General features: G+C 41.6%; 2 protein-coding genes across 7 annotated transcripts; one reads left to right on the forward strand and one right to left on the reverse strand.

The window, feature by feature from the left end:
- Positions 1-4,302: 4,302 nt before the first annotated feature.
- On the reverse strand, positions 4,303-10,403 carry LOC129170434 (bromodomain-containing protein 3-like). Of its 4 annotated transcripts, none has more exons than XM_054757998.1 (11): positions 10,266-10,403; positions 8,985-9,316; positions 8,251-8,388; positions 8,034-8,166; positions 6,407-6,489; positions 5,987-6,316; positions 5,767-5,895; positions 5,525-5,677; positions 4,934-5,076; positions 4,590-4,849; positions 4,303-4,500 (listed from the first exon to the last, which is right to left on the reverse strand). In XM_054757998.1, exons 2-11 carry the CDS (start codon positions 9,177-9,179, stop codon positions 4,364-4,366), a joined length of 1,701 nt encoding a protein of 566 aa, XP_054613973.1. In that variant the 5' UTR covers positions 9,180-9,316; positions 10,266-10,403; the 3' UTR covers positions 4,303-4,363. The 4 variants fall into 4 exon arrangements, with proteins under 4 accessions (XP_054613973.1, XP_054613972.1, XP_054613969.1 ...); XM_054757997.1 differs by having other exon boundaries at positions 5,987-6,313; positions 6,407-6,519; XM_054757994.1 differs by having other exon boundaries at positions 6,407-6,519.
- LOC129170435 (lymphoid enhancer-binding factor 1-like) lies at positions 9,422-19,727 on the forward strand. Of its 3 annotated transcripts, none has more exons than XM_054758000.1 (9): positions 9,422-9,455; positions 11,440-11,572; positions 14,247-14,308; positions 14,375-14,440; positions 14,538-14,606; positions 17,035-17,194; positions 17,264-17,371; positions 17,455-17,503; positions 19,334-19,727. In XM_054758000.1, exons 3-9 carry the CDS (start codon positions 14,250-14,252, stop codon positions 19,435-19,437), a joined length of 615 nt encoding a protein of 204 aa, XP_054613975.1. In that variant the 5' UTR covers positions 9,422-9,455; positions 11,440-11,572; positions 14,247-14,249; the 3' UTR covers positions 19,438-19,727. The 3 variants fall into 3 exon arrangements, with proteins under 3 accessions (XP_054613975.1, XP_054613974.1, XP_054613976.1); XM_054757999.1 differs by lacking the exon at positions 9,422-9,455 and adding an exon at positions 11,199-11,355; XM_054758001.1 differs by lacking the exon at positions 9,422-9,455 and adding an exon at positions 11,199-11,351.
- The last annotated feature ends 3,015 nt before the right edge of the window (positions 19,728-22,742 follow it).

Raw genomic sequence — 22,742 nt, forward strand, 5'->3', positions numbered from 1 at the left:
TGGCCCATTCCTCCTGACAGAACTTGTTGGTATAAGACATGTTTGACTGTGGATAAAAACACACTCTTACCAGCTTCAGCCATCATCTCCACAAAGTCTTTTGCTTTGGTTCTGGGGTTGATTTGCACATTTTGGACCAAAATATGTTCACGTCTGGGACACAGAACCCCGTCTCTTCCTGGATGGTAGGGTGGCTAGATATTCCTGTGTCGTTTACACTTGTGGATAATTGTTTGACTAGAGAAGCAGTTAACTTCAAGCATTTGGAAATTACACCCAAGGATGAACCAGACTTGGGGAGCTCCACAAATGATTTTCCGACAATGTCAAACAAGGAAACAGTGTATTTGAGGTGTGGCCTTAAAATACATGCACAGCTATGCCGCCAATTGACTCAAATGTTGTCAGTTAACCTCAGAAGCTTCCAAAGCCGCGTTGTCGTCATGTGAGTTTTTCCACGTTGTTTCAAGACAGTCATCTTTCTCTATGTAAACTTTTGACTTGTCTACGTAAACTATTCCCTCTCTCGTAATTGCAGCATTTACCAAAAATAAATAATTTTGGTAACTCTAAATTACCTAAAACAAGAAAAGTTCAGTCTGATTTAATTTCAGAGAGTGAGAAAACTTAATAAAGTAATAAAACTTCTCATTTCAATTGTGTATGGTTAATAGGGATTTAAAAAACGACAGATTGCGGCAGACATATACCGCATCTACACAAACTTTATTATTTTTAAGAAGACTGTTTAAAAAAAAAAAGAAATTGGAACAGTTAAACCTCGGTTAGCGTCCGCCCCGGTGAGTGTGTTTTTCAGTTAATATCGAAAAAATTTACGACACAGTTTTGTTTCGGTTTGCCTGCATTCTCCGGTTAGCGTAAAATAAGGTGCACATCTAATTGTGTTATTAATACACTGCGTTTTTTTGTTGTTTTTTTTTAAATCACAAAACATCCTTCCTTGTTAGCATCCTAATAGCTTGCAAAACAAAATGGAAACTGGAATCAGAAGTCGCCTGTCTATGATGTCATCAGTAAATGACTCTGAAAAACGCTAAAACAAAACAGGTTTTTATAGTAAAAATTAGTTTTGTGTTAACATTTTTGGCTTTCCTGCACTGATTAATTGTGTAGCGTCATTAATTTGTTCCACAATTTCCAACTGTAACCAAAACAGATGTTAACCAAGTGAGTTTTTCCCATAAGAAATAATGTAAATTCAATTCATCTCTTCCAGAAAGCCAAAAACGTTAACACAAAACACGTACGTTTTTATAGTTTGACAATTTCAGTTTCATATGCAGAAAATAATTTGAAATGCATACAAATAATGAATGACAGAGATAAATGACCATTAAAGGTTACTTTTACCTTCACTGAAGACGTTGTTGACATGACTGTAAACAGGAAGGTGGTGCTGGTTGATCCCGCTGCCACATCGTGTCTTTGGGAAGTCACACCTTCAGTGAAGGTAAAAGTAACTTTAAACGTTCATTCATCCCTTTCACTCGTCAATTATATGCATTTAGAATTGTTTTATGTAAAACTATAAAAGCTTTTGGTCAACCTTTGATGACATCTTAAACGGACGGCTTAACTTCCGGTTTCGGTTGCCATTTTGTTTAGTTAGCTAATAGGATGCTAACAAGGAAGGATGTTTTGTTATTTAAAAAAACCCCATTAAGAACACAGTCAGACTCGAGGTGTTTTAATAACACGATAAGACGCGCGCCATATTGTACGCTAACCGGAGATTGCACGCAAACGGAGGCATAATTGTGCCGTAATGTGAACTGAAAAACTGATTCGGTTAATGTCTTGTTTACCTCCTGAAACAAATGAATGATGCTAACCAAGGTTCCACTGTATTCAGACTGTTTGCGTTGTCGAATGTAACAGATGTTCTTATCACATATGACATGTTGGCACTTTGGAATCCATGCTTGTTTTAGTTGATTAAAATATATACAATTATTTTTTGCTGTATATTTAAGGAAAACTGTGTGTAGATTGATATGAAAAAACATTTTAGCACATGCAAACATAACAAACATGAGAAAAATCCTGGGGGTGTGAATATGTTCTCACTGAATTGCATATGCTCAGCACATTCTTTTCCCCAAGTGAGTAATGGTTCTAAAATACATTAATAAGCACCATAAAGTATGTCACTAACACAGCACAGTAAAAAGTAGACTTTCTTAGCATTAATCATTTGCTGAACAAAAACGCAAGCATGCACATCCACTCAGATTTGAATTGATATTGTGAAATCGTATTTCGTGAATTTATTTTCTCCCCCTTGCAATGTGCGCCCAATGAGCCACGGTAAAGCAAATAAATAGTGGGAGGTTACGTGTGTGTGGTCGTTTTTAGCATTAGCTTCATGCTCTGTGAATGATGGCCACAGGTTCCAGTAATGATGACTTGTCACTGAACTTGTGGCACTGATCAATCATGCCCTCAAGGTTGTTGTGGGAGTGGGCTGCTAGGTGGCCAATTCCATGCAGGTCACAGAGTTTCACCGCAAAAGTCAATGATGAATGCCCTTGCATGCGGTCTCAGATTTGGCAGTTGATACACAATCCGTGTATCACTGGCCTTCACCTGTTTTGTAAAATGTACAAAGCACTACATACTCCTACAGACGTGGAAGTAAAATAAATGATAACGTACAGAATATGACCCATTCTAAAAAAAAAAAAAAAAAAAAAAACTATCGTAAAACTGAAAAAGTGACTCCATGCAAAAGATGGCGCATGATTGCCACTTTCTGGATGATTGCAGAACTACAGCTCAGCTGCAAAATTTCAAACCCACAATAAGAAGATAAGAAGCTTGTAAAGCTTAGACAAGTGAAGCCTGAAAAAGTCAGCTTTAGACCAGTGGCGTCACAGTCATAAGTACATAAAGGCGACTAAACCCAACCAGATCCGATACAACTTCGCTTTGAGGTCCCCCTGCTCAAAAAGACACATACAGTACAAGCCTGTCTGGAGTTTGCCAATAAACACCTCAAAGACTAGACATGGCACGGTCGCATGTGATGCGGTGAGGCAAAAAAAAAATTGAGCTCTTTGGCATCAACTCAACACCACGTGTTTAGAGGCAGAGAATTGCTGGATATAAACCAGCACCAAAACACATGCCTGCTGTCAAACATGGAGGAAACATTTGCTATGAGGCTGTTTCTCAGACCAAGATGAGATGTGTGCAACATCTGGCCTCTGTGCTTGCTAACAAGGGTTTCTCCACAAAGTACTAAGTCACATTTGGCATTGGATTTGCCATAGTCAACTTCAAATTAATTTATATTTACTGTCATTACATTTTTTCTGCTTTTTTTAACGTTCGCTCTCTGTTGCAATAAGCCTACAATAAAATTCTGGAATGTGCATACAAAAATCAGCAGGAGATTAAATACTTATCGTTTCCACTGTACATACACCACTAATATTTGATGAACCACCTGGACCAGGTGTGCCATCACAAATATTTTGGCATAATTAAGGTTGCATATTTGACCATCCACTTGGCAAAATTCACTTAAATTGCTTGGGTTTCCTGGCTTTGACTCTGCTTTTAAACACTATCTGCAAAATGTTCAATAGGGTTCTGGTTGGGTCTTTCAGAAGGCCATTGGATAAAGTCCTTGGATAAATGTATCCACTCCAAGAACAGTTGTCACGTGTGTTTGGGACCATTGTCCTGTTGGAACATGCAATTGGGGTAGTTTCAGCTGTCAACCTGTTGATCTCAGGAGAAGTCTAAGAATTTGGAGGTAGTACTTCATGAATCCATCCACTATGTGGACCAGTACTACTAGCAGCAAACCAGAGAAGGATGCTCCCACCACCATGCTTGACAGTGGCTACAGTGATCAGGTTGAAAGCTTGAAGATGTCGAAGGACGGGTTTCTTTCTTGGTCAGCACTGTCTCAGTCCATGGCAATGTATAATTGGCTTGACACTGGTGTTCCAGCAGTTTCCAGTTCACGTGAGGCTTGGTGATTCCTGGTTTGATCAACATCCTGGGTGGGCGGATGAATTTACTTCAGCTGGTTGCCATCCCAAATATTTTATAATACAGGGTGATTAAAAAAGAATGCGCCAAAATCCGTGCCGCCGGTGGTGGCCACATTGAGCACTTGTAAAAGAAGAAATAAAAACTTGAAGGTATGTACAACACGTGTCCAAGCTGGAGTTTTCTCCCGTTTTTCATTTTTGAAATATTGCGTGATGATTTTGGCTCATTCTTTTTGAATCACCTGTGTATCACATGAGGGGAAAAATATAAAACAACTGGAGAAAGTGGGTTTATTACAAAAAAATAGCTATATATACACTGTACATGTTTTTATTATTTAGACAGTAAAATCTGGAGAGGGAGTACGAAATACAAAACACGAGTCATTGTTTTCTGAACTGGAGCCTTCAGAACTGCTGACATCAGAATCTGAGGTGCTACTTTCTATCTGATGAGACTCAGCTGGACTCTTCTCTGGTGGTTAAAAGGGGGAAAAAATGAAGCAGAGCGGCTAAGTAAATGGAACAGACGCAATTGGAACCAATTTACAATTTTATACTTACTTTGAAATCTCTTGAACTTCTTGCATAGACAAGACCGGACATACTGCTGCAGTTTACGCAGAGTGGATGGTTTCAGTATCTCAAAGTCGATCTCAAGCTCTTCTGGATTGGTGTCACACATAGATGGCTCTCGTGTCTGAATGATGTGCACCACGCCACCTAGCTTTATGCTGGACAGTCTGTTGATGTCGAGGCTCAGTTGGTGCTTCTCGTCGTATGTCATTTGCAGGGATTCCTCATCACAGTTGTTATTTGACTGACTGAAAATAGAGAGTGTTTTGGAAAAAATACCTTAATAACTACCTTTTTCCCAGAAATAATAAAACATTGAGTGGACGTCATACCTAGAGCTGACAGTCTGACCGCATTCAGTGCTGCCTCTACTTAGCCTGCTGTCTTTTTCCTTTTCTGTCAGGTTTTTCTTCATTTTATTTGGAGGGGTTTCAGACAATGTAGCAAACTGCTGTTGAGCCCCTGTACACTGTGTCTGACAGATTTGAAATGGAGTTTGAGTTAAAGGCTACGAAAATAAAGTGGTGTCAACGCTAAAATACACTCACCGACCAGAACCTTAGGTACACCAAATATTGACAGCTACATTCAATACACAATGATCTGTTGTATCCTAAATAAGATGATCAAAATGATAAAAATACCTCCCGATATTATCAATTAAAGTGCAAACAAGAAGTGCAACAATTATTGTTAAATATGTCTCGACAGTGCCCGTCAAAACTGTGTCTTCTTATGCCTTATTGTTGGAAAAGCCTAACTTCTGATAAACTTTTTGTACTGGACCTCATTAAATTGCGCAGGCCCATTTGATTTTGAGTCCAGTGAGTGTAATATGTTAGTAGTATGTCTGGCTGTGGTAGTTAATGTAGACTTTGACCACATATTTTTGGAGCTATGTTTGAAGCAATACATATGCCCACCTGTTTTTGCAACTCTGCAAATTGGGGGTCAGTTTTGTCCAAAATGGATGAGCCTCTGGCACTCAACCCACCAAGAGTCAGGCTGGAGCCCCCCGTTGGAGTCACCAAGACAGGCTCGTCTGGAATCTTTGCAAACCTCTTCTCAAACAAACTCTGGCGCCAACAGGAACGATGGAATCAAACAAGTTCAATCAAGAGAACTTGCATCATTCTAACTGCTTGATTTTTCCCCAAAAACACACCTGAAGTTTCTTGGCCTGGGCGACTACAGCATGGTCTGGGGGGTTATATTTGTAGCAGTTGGAGAAAATTAATCTGACGTCTGCAGCGAATCTTTGCGCATCCTGGTACTCTCGTCTGTCCATTTTTGTCTAGAAATAAAACGAGTCAAAAGAAGTATCCTTCACCGGAGTGAATAGAACCATTTGGTAGCAACAAAAATACACTCATCACCATTAATACCTTGACAGTACTGAGATCCATGGGGTATTTGATGATATCATGATAATCGTGCAGTTTCAAAGCTTTAGCATCCACAGGCTTGTAGAAGGGCCACGCGTACGCTACGTGCTTCTTTGAGAGCATTTCCTGCAAGATGTCCTCGCAGTACTTGAGCGGTTTACTCAGCTGGAATGTCTCAGCTCCTTGTGACACTGATTCTTTTCCATCGACATTGATGGTAGAAAGATGCTTGGCCCCACCGAGGTTGTTGTATCTTTTCTTGCTTTCAGGTGACTTATTCAGCCCGGTTGTGTCGGTGACGGTGCTGTTCTTCCTCTTAAGGCCCATCTTCTTCAATAGCAGAATTAAATGAAGGGTAAGGATAAAAAAAAAAAAATGTCCTACATAATCCATCATATGATGCAGGTTGAGATCACATACGGTGTTGGCATGTGGCTGCTCTGCAGGAAGGTGAAAGGTGGAAGGTGAGCTGGCACCAAAGGGCTTCAGCTGAGGGGTCATATCTGAAAGAAATGTGGGTGAACCCTTCCCACCTGCATTGGTTACATTTGCATTACTGAATATTGTGCAAAAATTACAGTGACCCGAAAGGGTCAAAAAGGTTCAGTACTAGCGTGGTGAAACCCTGGTGACTGGCAACCCACACAACACCACTGTACATACACAAATTTGCATAAATCTACAATTCTTCATCTTGACATCTTCATTGACCTCCTTGAACATGGTCACTGCTGTGAGAATTGGCTGTTCCAATAAATACTGTTCAAAAAATTATTTCTATGCAGGCAAAGAGAACCTAGCACTTATTGAAAGACTTAGGTGAACACAGAGGTGCATCTGAATTAGAATACTGTGCAAAGCTTTCTTGATTTCTAAGACACCAATTAAAAGCTCAGGAAGTGCTGACTGGAGTGTGAACCAGTAGATTACAATACTGAACTTTTATTCTTCATTTGATGAGAAACTGAATTTGAGTTTTGATTACCTTATTTGCTGGACTGTAAGTCGCATCAGTCGAAAAAAGTGTCATGAAGAAGAAAAAAATATGTACAAGTCGCACTGGGCTGGAAGTGGCATTTATCGGTATATGACTAAGCTAGCTTGAGGAGTGTCATGGCGCTGCTCCTAACAACATTAAATTCACAAGAGAAGACATCGAGGCCAGAGAGAGGGATAAATGTTTACACCGCCAATGAGACAAACTACAGCTACAGAAGCGTAAGTCCCTTTTTTTTTTTTTAAGGTATATGGATACCGGTGTGTAGAAACGTATGCCAAAACTTCCTTTTTGCCTTCACAAATCAATTAAAACAGACTGAAAATCATACATGTGTGTTTAGTTAGTCTGTGGCAATCTCCAAGCGAGACATAATCAGTGTCCTTATTAAACAATGCTTTCTGAAATACAACATTTCTCAAACCACACAGACACTATTATTATAGTTGCACATTACTTACAGACATATAGTCTCCAAGGCAGAAGAACATTAGAAAGTATTAAGAATAGGCGTCTGGCATCATGTGTATTGTTCAACTTGTGCGCCTAACAATAAGCTCAACTCAAAAGAATTACTGCGGCCACTTAGTCTTGCCAAAAAGCAAACAAACACCCCATTTTAACTTAAAAGGCAGTACGTTAAATGTTAATTTTTGAATTTAAATACTGAAATTAATCAAATCAAATAAGTCATTGAGATGCACTTGTACAATACATGCATACATTTATATATGTATATATTTTAGTCTGTTGGCGAGGAAAATCCATAAGTCAGTATATAATGGTGGTAAGGTATTTCTTAAAAAAATTATTTTAAGTGCGCGCATCCTTTGTTGTTTTCTACCCATGCGACGCACTTTTGGTCGTTCTTGTTATTTGCATAACAAAAGTCAAACTCATTCAAAAAAGATGGGTTGCACATTAGTAGCAACAGTTATGTTAAAGAGAATCTGGTTTCCTGTGACTTGCCTGCGGCACACCCCAAAGTCAAGTAGTTTTTCATACATGAAGTCATCTGGTGCAGCATTCTAAAAAGCAATACTTCATTACCTGGAAGTGTATTTTTGCCTTTCCCTTTGGCTGCATGAGGCAAGAGCTCCACTTCCTTCTGGGGCATCTGAGAGACTTTTTGCAAATAAGTCTTTTCCAATGCCAGTGCCATCAGCACAATATCATCTGTAGGCTGGAGGAGGGGATGGGGAAGGGCGATATCTATGAGTAATAAAGAGGCAAAGCAGCTATCTATATCAACCTGCAAGGGTCATACCTTGTTGTAAATGTAGCAGTTGGTGAACATGGTATTGAAGTCTTGCAAACATTCACTGGCACTCCAATAGTAGTTGTTCTCGAGCCGTTGCTTGATGGTCCCCAAATCCATGGGATTGGTTATTACGGTATGATAATCCTAATTCATAGAAAGAATACATGTTATACTGACAATGTTTGTTGGTGTCACTTTGCAGCAAAAGCTATGTTTTGTAGAATTGTCTTCAGAACGGGGTCCCCTAAAACCAGACCGTGGGTGGGGCTGCAATATTTAAACCCATAGACACACTTTTATTTTGCGTTATTTATGTAAATAACTATGACCTAACTTATTTATTACTAACTTGGACTTTGGGGTCAAAGTTGGCCAGTGCGAATAGACAAACTCCATACGGGGAGAAGTTTGTTGTTCCAACAATTTGGATTTCAGTTAAAAAGAACTACCCAGAACTTCCCAAAATGGCACTGAATATGTTGTTGCTATTCCAGTCCAATTACTTGTGTAAGACTGGGTTTTCAGCTCGGAACCACTACCAAAACAATGGTTGCACATCAAAACCAGGCTATGACCATCTTCTCTCTGGAAAACAGAATTCAGTTCATGCACCAGTGATGAGTCATTATTCATTTAGTGTGTTTTTTTCCTGTGTTTTAATATGATATTGTGTTATTCTTTCTTTTATACATTGGTAGGTGAAAGAAAGTACCATATATTCATTTGTGGCCAGTACTCACTGGTAGTTGAAGAGCCACAGCATCAACAGGATGATAAAAAGGCCAGGCAAAATGGTGCCTCCACACAGCCTTGACCACTACATTCTGCATGAAATGAAGCTGGTTGGTCCTCCGGCCTGACTTGTTGGCATTCATGACCTCAGGAGGGGGAGGGTTCTCAAAATGTGGCACAGTTTGGTCTGTGTCTGCCAGCATGACCACTGCTCCACAGTCAGAACTTTTCAAATCAGAAAACAAGCAGGTTTATATTATCTTCTCCAGATCCTACGGCTGTAGTCTTCGGTGCAGTGAAAAGGAAGCGCAGCCATGTTTTTACATTGCTCTTCTTTGACCTGTTTGAACACGAAAACATGTTTATGTCAGTGTAATACAAATAGATGGTCTCAGTTAATCATATCCACGACTCAAGTACATTGTCCCACGATCTCAAGCCCCCACAACAACATGACGTCTTCCGGGTCACGAGCACATGTAGGACTTTCCTTTTTCTGGAAGACTTTTTTTGTACTTTACTAGCTGTAATGTAAATGTATTGTACTTAGTCTTCTGGCATTTAGCACTTCTTTTTTGATGATTTGCTGACTGTTGCTACGCATCGCCTTGTAACGGTCGCATTTGTTGACATCATAGCCAGTGTTTTGATCTGTTAGTGTGGTCGCCATTCGAACTTGCATCCCTTCTCTCAGGCAGTCTCTTTTCCCTGTTTGGTCCGGTACTTTTGGCCCTGAACTGCATTCACACTGGACCAAACAGTCCGTTTTAAATGACAAGCTTGAACGCGCCCTAAAGCTTACATAAATAAAATGTATATGTTATGTATGTACCATACGAGAGGATCAAAAGGGGAAAGTGGGACAAATGAACACTTTAAGATAATAACTGATACCAAATTAGGTACAGTAAGTGTTGCAAGCCACTGAAAAGCCCTGCAGTACATGCAGTATATTCAGGGGCTTGAAGGCTAACTATTACGTCAATCAATTATGTAGCCACTTTTACATAACCTTATTTGCCGAAATAGGTTCAAATGTGCCATTTGAGATGGAAACATAATAGGAGAACATCGGCTTTAAGAAAAACTTGTCCGCAGTATACAATGAGGAACGTTTAATACGAGTTGACATGAAAGAATACATACCTTGATGATAACAAAATAGATCACGGGCCATACTTTTCTGTCATCAACACCACGTGTGCACGTGTTTTCTCCGATCAAACAAAGGGAGAACAGAACGAAAACGAGACGTTTTTCGGGTCTTTAGGGATTTTATATGACATTACCTTGCACGATGGATTGTGAAGGCGTCACGTCATTTCATAAGGCACAAGACGCGTCTCTAAAGGAAAAGTGCTGTCGTTTAGTCAACATCGAAGGTGAAAAGTTCCTGCCCTCGATAGGAAGTTGTTGCTCGGGGAGTGGGCGGATCGATACAAATATCGACTGACTCGATACCAAGATATAGCATCTGAGCGATACTAGCGTTATTAGATCGTTGTTCTTGAGTTTTCGCCTGTTTATTTCACAAATATCTCTGTATGTATATATTTTTTATGTATTAAAAGGGAATAGTTTTATTAGTTTTATTACGTTGACATTGTCACATTGTCTTATTTTGTTGTATTCATATACTGTATTGCTATTTTTGTGTTCTATACAAAGTGATTCTTGTACATTTGTCTACTATGTAGAAATTACAGAACACACGTGTGTGTGTCATGTGTACAAATATACCAATGCACGTAATACATTTATGCTCAAAATCAGGTATTTATACTTTATAATGTACATAATTATGTACATTATTTTCATTAAATTTGATCATATTTTCTTAATTTAAAATTGGTATTGTTTACTTTCTTCCTATTCGTACTGTAATGTCTGTAAAAGTGGCTGCTGGAGCAAAAACGTAATTTCCTGCAAAGAGCAATCAAGTACAGTATCTATAAATTGTTCACAAATAACTTTGTTGATAAGTTAGCCGTTTTTTGTTAGCCGAAATGTTCTGATACTAATCATGATCAACAAATTAATGGCAAAAATAGCAAAATAATTTAATGTTTTTTCACAAACTTAAAAAGTATCACGATCGGCAATACTGAGTGTATATACTTGGTATCGGAGAAATTGGTGCAGAAATCGGCAGTATCGCCCACCCCTAGTTGTTACAAGCGCTTATCAGTGGGACATTATTACATTAAGGGTCCTCTGGCGCCCTCGTGTGACTTGGAGGTTAGGCGCGCCTCATTATTCTAGCCTGGAATGAAATCCGGTATGATTTTACTCCCTACTCCGTCGTAGTGATACAAAAGAGGAGATGTAGAAAATGAATACCAACATGGACGGATAGGCCCACGGAAACGATCGTTGTGTGTATGGTTGCCACGCAACGTATATTTCTATGTGACATGTTGTGCCTTTCATATGACAAGTTTTCTATCTGCTGTCTCATTTCAGAAGCACTTGGCTCAGCATTCACTTGACAGCCTGAACTCTACAGAAAAAACGGAATACTCCTAACCCGGAGAGATATTGAGAACTTGTCTCACAAGTTCAGGTTGGGCGAAATGACTCGTCAGTGATCGCTGTGGTAAGCAGCCTCATTTCTTATTTATTTCCATATTTCCACTATTTATGACTAAGTAGTTGACATCGTTTTTTGGGAAACACTCCGTTAATGTAATGTGATTAATTTATTTAATATTGGCCTTCCTTTTACGTTTTAAACTTGTCCCCAACTTTAGGTTTCGTTTCTCTGCCGTATCCTAGCAACAAGGGTGTCGGAAATGTCTATGCCCTTGATCACTCGTCACCATTTCAAACTTGGCATTATTTGTTCGGATTCAAGTAATATGTAATTTTTCCTGCTTTTTTTTAAATCAAAGACAAAGTCAGTGTTTAGCTCAATTTAGCCTTAAAGGTGCCACCACTCAAGTGTCATAAAATAATTGAAACTGCAATGTTTATTACTGTTTATCTATGCAATTCGTAGCATGATTGGGGCCCTTATCATGCATGAAAAAGCAATAAATTTGCAAGCGAGGCATGTGAAAAATGTAATATTTCAGTGGTGCCGTCTCCAAAAAATCTCAAGAACCTACGTTTGCAAACAAAGTTGGCCTTTTTGGTTCAGGAGAACAATCAAAATCACAGATACTAAACAGAAAGACAAAGCTACACAGACCTGCCAACATGTATACATTTTCATACGTCTTTGACCCTTTAATACACTTGGCTGCTCTTTGGCCAAATCCAGTTCCGAGTTTGTGAACGCTTTCTTCTCCGATTTAGAATAAACAGACTGAGTGTTGTAGCGCATCAATTAGTTCCAGCTGCAACAACACTCTCTTCTCGTTTTAATTACCATTGTTGACTCACGGCGAAGGAAGCTAACAAGCTAAAAAGTCAATGAGAGTTTTGGTTGCTCACTTTTAACATCACGTCACGCGCTCAACCACAAATGAAGAGCCATTTGCGGCCCGTGGCACACTATAAAAATAAAAACAGCAAATGTAAAGAGCAAAAGCTCAAGTGTTGATACCAATATCCACAGTAATGTCTTGTTTATCGCGGTTAATTGCTTCCAGACCCGACTGTGATAACAGCATTTCCGCAAAGAACAATTCCTTGTTTCTAAATCAAATATTTTCATGTATAGAGCATACAGACCTTGTTTCCGACCTTCGAAATACGGTTTTTAACATTATTAGAGCCCTCTAGACAAGAATTAACACCATTTTAGTCAACTTTACACTCATATTCCCCAATATAGTTGACATAATTACAGAAAATAAGCGGTATTATACATAAATAAGACATACCATAGACTCAAATCTTAGCAATGGGAGAGTTCTGTTTTTTTTGTTTTTGTTTTTTTTATTGGACAGCATACTTCTTGCAGGGTTTGTCTCATCAATGTAACATTACTGACACCTAGTGACCAGTATAGAATACTACTGAATGCGTTATATTTATATTTTCATTCATTTGGCCATTTTTATGCTTGAAAATGCTTTATCTAGGCGAAGAATAGTAAAATTTGATGAAATGTGCATAATTTTTTTACTATTAATAGGCCTTCGTCAACCATGAAACCGTGGTAGAGTGAAGCTGTGAAATTTGAACCGCAAAGTGGTGAGAGATGACTGTAATTGACTCCAAGGGCGTCCCTACGGGCCAAATAATATAAATGTGGATATTCTGCTCGAGATGCACTGATTTCTTTCAAAGTCAAGCAACTCGCGTCGAGTCCTGCGTCCCGCGTGCCAACCGACTTTCAGAACCCCGAGTAGCATGGGGGTGCGAGGTCCCATTCAGTGCTGCAACTGCAACACTTAGAAAATCGTCATTTTAAATCACATCATGTTGTAATATTTTTGTAATATCATATCATCATGTCATACTTTATTGTTTTTATAACTTGTTCACTCTGAACGTTACCTTTAAGCTTGTTACCAAATATGGTTCCTTGCTCATTTTAAATACTTTGTACACTAGACATCACTCTTTAAATTATATATGTTATGCTTTAAAGCCATTATTATTCTATGTGTGAGCTATGATGTTACTTTCCAAAGTGTCTCAAAAGCAGCTTCCTATCAATGTGTGTCACAGGAGGCCAATAGTCTTCAGTCGTTGTCATTCTTCAGGAGTGAGAGCAGGCTGTAGGGTCAGAGGCAGCTAGTTCTACCAGCATGGAGCAGCTCAGGGCAGAGTTTGAGAAAGTTATAGCAGAGCTCAAGTGGGAGGAAGTTGTTTCCACTCTGCTGGAGGTGGTCAGCAGCATGTTGTGTACCACAGCCAGCTCTCCACCTTCAAATGCTGCCGCCGTCCCTCCTGGGCTCAGGTCTGACCCCCACTGTCAGCCGGTCGCAGGTCACAGCAGAGGTTACAGTGGGTGTGTCCCGCCATGCCCAGATTTTGTGCAGCCAGGTCAGATGATGGCAGGACCTCACTCTAATCCGTACGACATGCATGCATTTGACATCAAAAGTCAGGCGGGTGCCCCCCAGGTAAGTACATGACAAATAGTAATGTGGTTTGTAGTTGGCTGGAAAGGACCCAGCAACAGGTTGTATAGGGGTTAGTTTACCAGCATTTGTATTATGAAATGAGACATCGCATGTTAAGATGGGAGATTTAAATCGATCATTTATTCAGGCGTCAAAACATGATTTCAAAGATGGGAGGCTTCATGCTGCCCTCTTGTGGAATGATGACACGGGTGCAACCTGTTTTACAGCTTTGCATATTTGCGTTTCCAGAATATGTCAGTCCCTGGGGGAACACACCCTGAAAACTCCAGTTGGTGTCCAGCTGGGATGATGTAAGAAAATCGACACACACTAACACATAATTTAGATACAAACGTTCTGCATGTTTTACATTAAAGGAATGGGGGTGAAGTCTACCAGATGTCAGGTCCCGTCTTTGCTGCTCCAATAACATCCACCTCAAAGTATGCATTATTTCCAAATTAGTGACTTCCCCACTGTCCAATCATTGATAAAAATTTTGACGTAAAAATGTTTTTGTGTCTCTTTTTATTAATGTAGGAATGGAGGGGTGGTTTACCACATTACGGGGCCACCTGTCTTTGCTGCTGCACCAAATACAACCACAAAGTAAGATTGACTTTAGTGATTCTCTCATGACTGGTGTAGTGGCCAGTGACTGACAAAACATAAAAAAATACAATTAAAAACAAGAACGTTTTGTAGATTTAGGGGTTTTTTTGGTGAGTAATAAGATTAGCTACGTACACGGAGATAAGTACATACAGGTGTCTGCTGCATAGGCCTGCTGAGTGTCCTGCTAGTAAGGCTCTGCGAGGTTGCTGTTTATACACTCTGCCCTATTGAATAATTCAACGTTTTACTGGACTTGTGTCAGGATTACCCTCAGGTAATTGTCAAGCAACATATTGAGAACATTTATGTGCTTTTCCAAAGGTTTTGTAAACAGATAAGACAATGCCATGTCTGGAAAAAACGGCCTATCATTCACCATAAGTTGGTAATAATTTATAAATACATTTCTCCCTCATTTATTGCGGTTAATTGGTTCCAGATTTGACCGGTATAACAGAATTTCAGTGAAGTAGGATTCCCAATTTCATAAATCAAATATATCTTGTAGTTAGAGAATTTTAAAACCTGTTTACTACCTTCTAAATAGCGTTTGTAACATTATTAGAGACTTCTAGACATGAAATAGCACCCTTGTAGTCATCTTTACGCTCGTATTACCTACTATAGCAGATATAATAACAGAAAATGAGCAATTTGAGATTTAAACAAAACATAATATAGACTCATACATGTTAGCATTGGGAAAGTTCCTTGATCTTCTTTTTTTACTTACTATTATGTACAGTACTTTCTGCAGTGACTGTGGTCTCGTCAATGCAATGAAATGACCCTTTATATTATTGTGCTGGGTGATTTTGATATATTGAGATATATTGATATTTCCTGTTGAAATATTAAGTCCCAATGAAATCCCTCATTTTCCGTCTAGGTCAAGTCGTCTCTACTGTCATTGCTAGCATGAGCAAGTTACAGAGACGCCGACGTCTGTCGATTCAGCTGTTGACTCTTTGTCCAGTCAGAGCCACACATTGTGTGACTGACGCTTTCAGTTGTCAATTCAGTTCATTCAATCCAAGTCAATGGAACACTCAAAAGCTGCCACCGAAGTTGAAAATATTTCCAAAAATGATGTAAGTGATCTTATCGAACCGTATCGTTGGCTGAATATCGCAATATATATCGTATCGTGAGCTAAATATAATGTATCGCGAGTTTAGTGCATCGCTACAGCCCTAGTGATTGTGTGTGTTGCTGTAAATGTGTTCCTGTGCTAGGGGAGGTGGGAAGAAGGTGTATGGTGTCAATTATAAAAAAAATGTCCGTGTCGGCCAAAATCGGAATCGGCAGGTCAGACCTTTTAAAGATCAGTGATTGATGATAGGCCAGAATTTAAATGTTTTTATTTTTTCGGCCAGAAATTTGTAATCGTTGCACCCCTATATGGAAGCATTCATTAATGGCGAGTACATTTTTTGCTTTAAATGCGTGTAAAAAAATGTGTCTGCCCTGAGCGTTGAGATTTCGCACTTCATTCGGCGTAGTTGCGTGCCGTGACTTTAGACACAAAAGTTTTTTTGCTACAGGAGCATTGATTAGTGGTGAGTACCAGTACTGTACATTTTATACTTTAAATGGGTTTAATAAGTGTGAGGCGTCTTTAGGGCATAAACCTGGATTGTGTTATGAGTGAACAATGGAAACTGAAAAGCGAAGAGTAGGGTTCTGGAGCTTGAGCTAATCTAATCACTTCTATTGCAAATGTTGATCCAAAATTGGAGAGAATGTCAACGTCCAACTAATGGGAGGGTTTGGAGAAAAGGGAGCAAGCCGTGTGTCAAAAAAATGAAATTTTTATGGGTGTCTCAGTTGTCGTTTTTTGCCATTCGCTGGTGGATCTACTATAACTCAGACCTGCAAAAAAACTATAATATACAATATACAAATACAATACAAATATAATTGTTGGCAATGTTACTGTGCCTGAGCTGCTATGTTAAACATACATCTGGGTTTAAAATTTGATAAATACTGCATCACAGTCAGTGTGCTGCTTATTTGTATATATTTGTATTTGTATGTTTGTATTCATCTTTACCTGTACATAACGAATCAGTTGGAAGTGCAGATCATTTCAGTGTCCCTTCAGGTCCATCTTACGTACACTTCTATTTATCATCTATCTCATCCCCTCTGGCCCAACACTCTTATCACCATGGTGTTGACTCCCACTGATCTCCACTCCCCACCACTGCCTGGAAGCAAAAGCCACTTGCTGCTACATTTGTTGTGTCGTGCCCCTCTGAAGCTCATTTCTTTTTATGGCTTCATGCTCTGTAAGCTGACCTGTGGTATTGAAGTTCTGCATGATGGTCTTTAATTTGGACCTTGATCAAACAGTTTTCCTCCCAGTTTCACTCAAAGTTAACCTTGAGTTCTTTACATATTTTCTTCTATATATCAGAAGAAAACGAAGGCGCCGGCGCATACGGGATGTAGACCAGCCGTACGTCAAGAAGCCGCCCAACGCCTTCATGTGCTTTCTGAAGGAGCAGAGGCAACATGTGAAGGCGCAAATGAATTTAAAGGACAGTGCGTCTGTCAATACTGTCCTGGGACATATGGTGAGTGTGATTTTGTCCCCCGTTTCCTCCTGTATTTAGTTCCTGAATATTTTTTTCCTTTGTCTGCAGTGGAAGTTGCTGACTGATGAGGGACAGGCTAAATATTATAAGATCGCTGATGCTGAAAAAAAACTCCATTCCCAAATGTATCCGGAATGGTCCAACAGCGACAACTATGTGAGGCCAACCTGCAAAGTATAACAAAACTGACTTGATCAGCCTATGTTAGACAGAAAGTACAAAAATGTGTTTGCGTGTAGGGTAACAGGAGAAGGCGGCGCAGTTTTACAGCAGCCACCGCTGTTACAGGTATGCCAACATAATTCCCTCACATACAGTACTATTAATGTTGTGCCATATACCTGTATACCTGTAAAAATGGCATTTACAGAAGTCTACTCTGTATCCATCCCTCGCACAACTGAGTGCCCCTGTGCCTCAGTAGCATGTGAAAAAAACATGTACAACCACAACAGCCTAGGTGGTCAACAGTCTCTTCACAAAATGTTGTGGGATGGCATTCCTCGAACAAGAGTCATCAAAAGTCAGCAGGCGATGTGGTTGTATTGGTCACTCGAGCCCAATGAGCACACCCAAACTAATCCCACAAGTGCTCCGTTTGGGTTGATCTTGAATGATTGAGTTGGCCCCAGATTGTGGATATTTGGGATTGCGACCAAGAGTCTCATCTGAATCTCATCTGAATATTTTTCTGCGTTCAGTGATGACCAGACCATTATGCTGCCTCCACCAAAAGGTGTTTCTCTCAAGTCATTGCAGTATTTTCACTGACTTTTCCACACTCTTGACTCTACGATCCAACCTCCACAAGCCAAATCTTGGATTCATCAGTAGACATGTTTCTTTTTCTTACACTTATCCAAGTCGCAGACTTTCACCTGTTCAAGACACCTCTTCCAGTTCCACTGTGGGGACGAGGCGTTACCAGGCCAGCTATGAGACATAATTCTAGGTCTACCCTGGGGCCTCCTCCTGGCTGTGTATGCCCAGAACACCTCACCAGGAAGGCATCCGTACTAACCTCAGCCACCTCAACTGGCTCTTCTGGATGTTGTGAAGGAGCAGCGGTTCTACTCTGGGCTCCTCCTTGATGATTGGGCTCCTCACCCTATCTTTTTGGGTGAATCCAGCCACCCTACAGAGGAAAGTCATTTCAGCCTCTTCTATCCCAATCTTAATTTTTTGGTCGCCCAAAGATCTTGACCGTAGTTGAGGGTAGAAATGTAGATCGATTGATAAATCGAGAGCTTTGATTTCTGGCTGAGCTCCCTCTTAACCACGACAGTCTAGTGCAGAGACCACATTACCCGGGATGCTGCGCCTGTCGATCTCATGCTACAGCCTTACTTACCCCTTTCATGAACAAGATCCTGAGACACTTGAACTCCACCACGAGGGGCAAGACGTGACTCCTAACCTGATGGGTGCAAACCACAAGATCCAGTTTGGTTTGTTTCTAGAGCCCGAACTGCAGGTGAGTCAGACTATGTCTATGCACAAGTTTAGGCTCCTTTCCCACGTGACGTTCCATGTTCCATTCCATTAATCTTGACTAGACCGCCCAGGCACCCTCGATTGCCGCCCAACACACGATGCAATTACCTTTAAAAGTGGTGCGTCAACATGGGTCACTTTATTGGGCAGGGCCTCTGAGACCCTCTCCTGGGCCTGTATTCAGGGTGGGGCCCCGGTGTAGCATGTCCAGGTGTGACGTGGCCTCCTTTAGGTTTTTTCCATAGTCTTCTGACTCACTGTCTGGCTCGTCACCCAGAACCTGTTTGCTCTGGGAAACCCTATCAAGAGCATGTAGCCCCAGACAACATGTTCAGGTAGAGGTGATACAAAATTTAATAAAATGATTAAGTATATATTACAAAAGTAATAACAAATACATGATAAAATGTCATTAAGAGGGATCAGTCTGTGTAGTAATAATGAAAAGTGAGAATTCTAATGAACGCTTTAAAGTGCCATACAATTCACACTTGAGAAGTCTAATCAGACATGACTTGACTCAATACAAGTATTAAAAAGATTACCTGTTAGTTTGGGTGAAAATAAGTAATTTTGAAGTTTTGAAGTCCAACTGGATTGACTTGCGTCTTGTTTCTGTTGCAGAACCGGACTCTCCAGATGAAACTCCAACTCCCTCTAAGACCAGTGACGAGTCTGAAAAAATGCGTATTGCAGACAAGGTCCTACACATGCTGGGGTGTGCCTAGTCCTTTAAACTAACCTACCCCACCCACTCCCCACCTCCCGCCCCTGTTCTGTAGTTAGTTCTGTAAATTTCCATCCATCCATCCATCCATCCATCCATCCATCCATTCATCCATTTTCTTCCGCTTATCCGGGTCCGGGTCCCTGGGGCAGCAGTCTCGGTAGGGAAGTGTGTCCTAGGTCTGCCCCGGGGCCTCCTCCCGCCTGGGCATGCCCAGAACACCTCACCAGGGAGGCGTCCGGGAGGCATCCGGACTAGATGCCCGAGCCACCTCAACTGGCCCCTCTTGATGATGTGAAGGAGCAGCGGCTCTACTCTGAGCCCCTCCCGGATGACCGAGCTCCTCACCCTATCTCTTAGGGTGAGTCCAGCCACCCTACGGGGTAAACTCATTTTGGCCGCTTGTAGCCGCGATCTCCATAGGTGATGGCTAAAGTCCATAGGTGAGGGTGGGAACATAGATCGGTAAATTAAAAGCTTTGCCTTCCGGCTCAGCTCTCTTCACCACGACGGTCCGGTACAGCGACCGCATTACTGTAGATGCTGCGCCAATCCGCCTGTCGACCCCATGCTCCAACCTTGCCTCACTCAACTGAACAAGACCTCCAGATACTTGAATTCACCACCTGGGGCAAGACCTCACAACCCGGAGGTTGCAAGGACCATGGCCTCGGATTTGGAGGTGCGGAGTGTCATCCCAGAAGCTTCACACTCAGATGCACACACCGGCCCAGTAAATGGTTCAAGGTCACACAGCCTGATGTGGCCATCAGGACCACATTGTAAATAGCAGAGACGAGAGCCTAAGGCCCCCAGACTAGACTCCCTAAAAGCCTTGGCTGCGCCTAGAAATTCTGTCCATAAAAATTATCAACGGAAAGGACAGCCTTGCCAACAGTGGAGGGCAACGTTCACCTGAACAGGCTGAACTTAACTGCTGGCAATGCGAAAAAGCCTTTTCCAAGGCTACAAACTACATGTAGATCCTTTGGGTAAACTCACATGTACCCTCCATTACCCTTGCAAGGGTGTAGAGCTGGTCCAGTGTTCTGCGACCTGGACAAAAACTACATTGCACTTTCTGTAGCCGAGGTTCTTACCCGTCTACACAGCACCCTGGAACAAACTTTCTCAGGGAGGTTGAGGACTGCGATCTCCCTACGGTTGGAACACACCCTCCGGTCACCCTTCTTGAAAAGAGATACCACCACCCCGGTCTGCCAGGTCAGGTGTACTGTTACCAACTTCCACGCATGGTTGAAAAGGCATGTCAGCAAAGACAGTTCCTCACCATCCAGAGCCTTGAGGAATTCAGGGTGAAACTCGTCCACCCCTGGAGCTTTGCCACTGGGAGTGTTTTGACTACCTCAGCCACGGTGATGGAACTGTCCGCGTTCGTGTCCTCAGATTCTGCTTCCTCTATGGAAGGTATGTCAGTGGAATTGAGAAGGGCCTCAAAGTATTCCTTCTACTGCCTGACTATATCCTCAGTTGAGGTCAGCAGGCCTCTGTCCCCACTGTAAACATTGGACACTAAAAATAGTGGTCCATGGCCTACCAAACTCCTCCCAAACCTACGTTTTTGCCTCAACCACCACTGAAGCCATGTGTCACTTGGCTTGCCGGTACCTGTCAGGTGCTTCAGGAGCACCACAAGCCATCCATGCAATAAAACTCCTTCTACAGCTTGGCGGCAGCCCTAACCTCCGATGTCCACCATCGGGTTCGAGGTTTGCTGCCATAACTGGCACTGACCACCTTGCAATGGAGGCACAGAACATTGCCTATTCGGACTCTCTATCCTCATCCTCCCCTGTAGAATGTCTGCCATAGGTAAGAGTTGAAGACTTGACGAATGGGGGAGACTGCCAGACATTCACCGCAATCCACCCCCTAAGGTCAGATACGACTACAAAATTGATCAGCCCTGCAGCCTAGGGTGTCCTAGTGTCATGTGCACATGCACTCGAACATGGTGTTATGGACAAACTGTGGTTCGCACAGAAGTCTGATAATACACCGTACGGGTTCAGATCGGGAGGCCTTTCCTCCCAATCACGCCCCTCCAGTTCACGCTGTCATTGCCCACATGGGCGTTGAAGTCTCCCAATAGGACTATGGAATCCCCAGCAGCACCCTCTGACTCCATGAAGGCTAGGTAGTCTGAGCTGTACATTGGCGCATACACACAAACGGCAGTCAGGACACTCACAAACCCAAATGCGTAGGGAAATTACCCTCTCGTTCACCAGGGATGATCTCGTTCACCAGGGATTCCAACACAAAGGCACCGAGCCAGGGGACTACCAGTAAGTCCAAACCAGCTCACTGCCTCTCCCTTGTGGCACCTCCAGAGTACAACAAGGTCGAGCCCCTCTCAAGTTTGGTTACAGAACCCAAACTGTAGGTTGAGGTGACTCTGACTATGTCTAGTCGGAATGTCCCAACCTCGCACAAGCATGTGCTCTGAAGTGACGTTCCATGTCCCAAGAACCAGATTTGGCCGCTGAAGACCAGGTCGCCCAGGCACTCGCCATCGACTGCCACCCAAAACGCATTGCACCGGACCCTTATGCGTGCCCCCGCAGGTGGTGGGTCTATGGGGAGGGAGATCCCGTGTGGCTTCTTCGGGCTGGGCCCGACCACCAGGCCTGGCTCTTGGTGAGGCCCCGGTGTCCCACATCAGGGCAAGATGCGGGTCTTCAGAATCGATCTTTGCCTTTTTTGGAAAGCCTACCAGGGCATATAGCCCAGACAGCATACCTCCTAGGATCACTAGGGCACTCAAATCCCTCCACTGCGATAAGGTGGTGATTCACGGAAGTGTATTCTGTAAATGTAAATAATGTAAACATATTTTAAGTAGTTACATGGTTGAAAAAAGCCATTTAATTAGGAACATTAATTAAAAACTACAATGCAGTAATTAGAAATATGTTGTCAAGGACAACCACAATGTATTCCACAAGACATCCCCTGAAATTTCCCATGCGTTCCAATATGTAAGATAAAGGTGTGAACATGTTCTGCACACACTGGAAAAATAGGCGACTATAAATCCAATGTATCCCTGTGGGATGCTAGATATTCACAAAGTGAATGGAATTGAGTCAAAAACAAATTTAAAATGATCTGTCTTGTCAAGCTAATGTTGGTCTTTGTGTCTTAATGACATATTTGGTAATGATAATGGTTTTAATTTATTTGAACGTACATATGTTTGACTTTGGTATACATCACATGTTGCAATTCACAATTCCACATGTCCAAAAGGAGTAGGAAGAAGCAAAGCTTGTTCAGTCCTAC

This window comes from Dunckerocampus dactyliophorus, chromosome 17, assembly GCF_027744805.1.
Source record: "Dunckerocampus dactyliophorus isolate RoL2022-P2 chromosome 17, RoL_Ddac_1.1, whole genome shotgun sequence".
Classification (NCBI taxonomy): Eukaryota; Metazoa; Chordata; class Actinopteri; order Syngnathiformes; family Syngnathidae; genus Dunckerocampus; species Dunckerocampus dactyliophorus.

Coding starts and splice junctions, on each gene's coding strand:
- LOC129170434 (XM_054757994.1), bottom strand. CDS start 9,179: ATGCTGGCAGACACAGACCAAACTGTGCCACATTTTGAGAACCCTCCC. Junction 8,167..8,250: donor ACTGCTACATTTACAACAAG/GTATGACCCTTG, acceptor CCCCTCCTCCAG/CCTACAGATGATATTGTGCT. Junction 5,678..5,766: donor CCCAGGCCAAGAAACTTCAG/GTGTGTTTTTGG, acceptor TGTTGGCGCCAG/AGTTTGTTTGAGAAGAGGTT.
- LOC129170435 (XM_054758000.1), top strand. CDS start 14,250: ATGTCAGTCCCTGGGGGAACACACCCTGAAAACTCCAGTTGGTGTCCA. Junction 14,309..14,374: donor TGGTGTCCAGCTGGGATGAT/GTAAGAAAATCG, acceptor TTTACATTAAAG/GAATGGGGGTGAAGTCTACC. Junction 14,607..17,034: donor GCACCAAATACAACCACAAA/GTAAGATTGACT, acceptor TCTATATATCAG/AAGAAAACGAAGGCGCCGGC.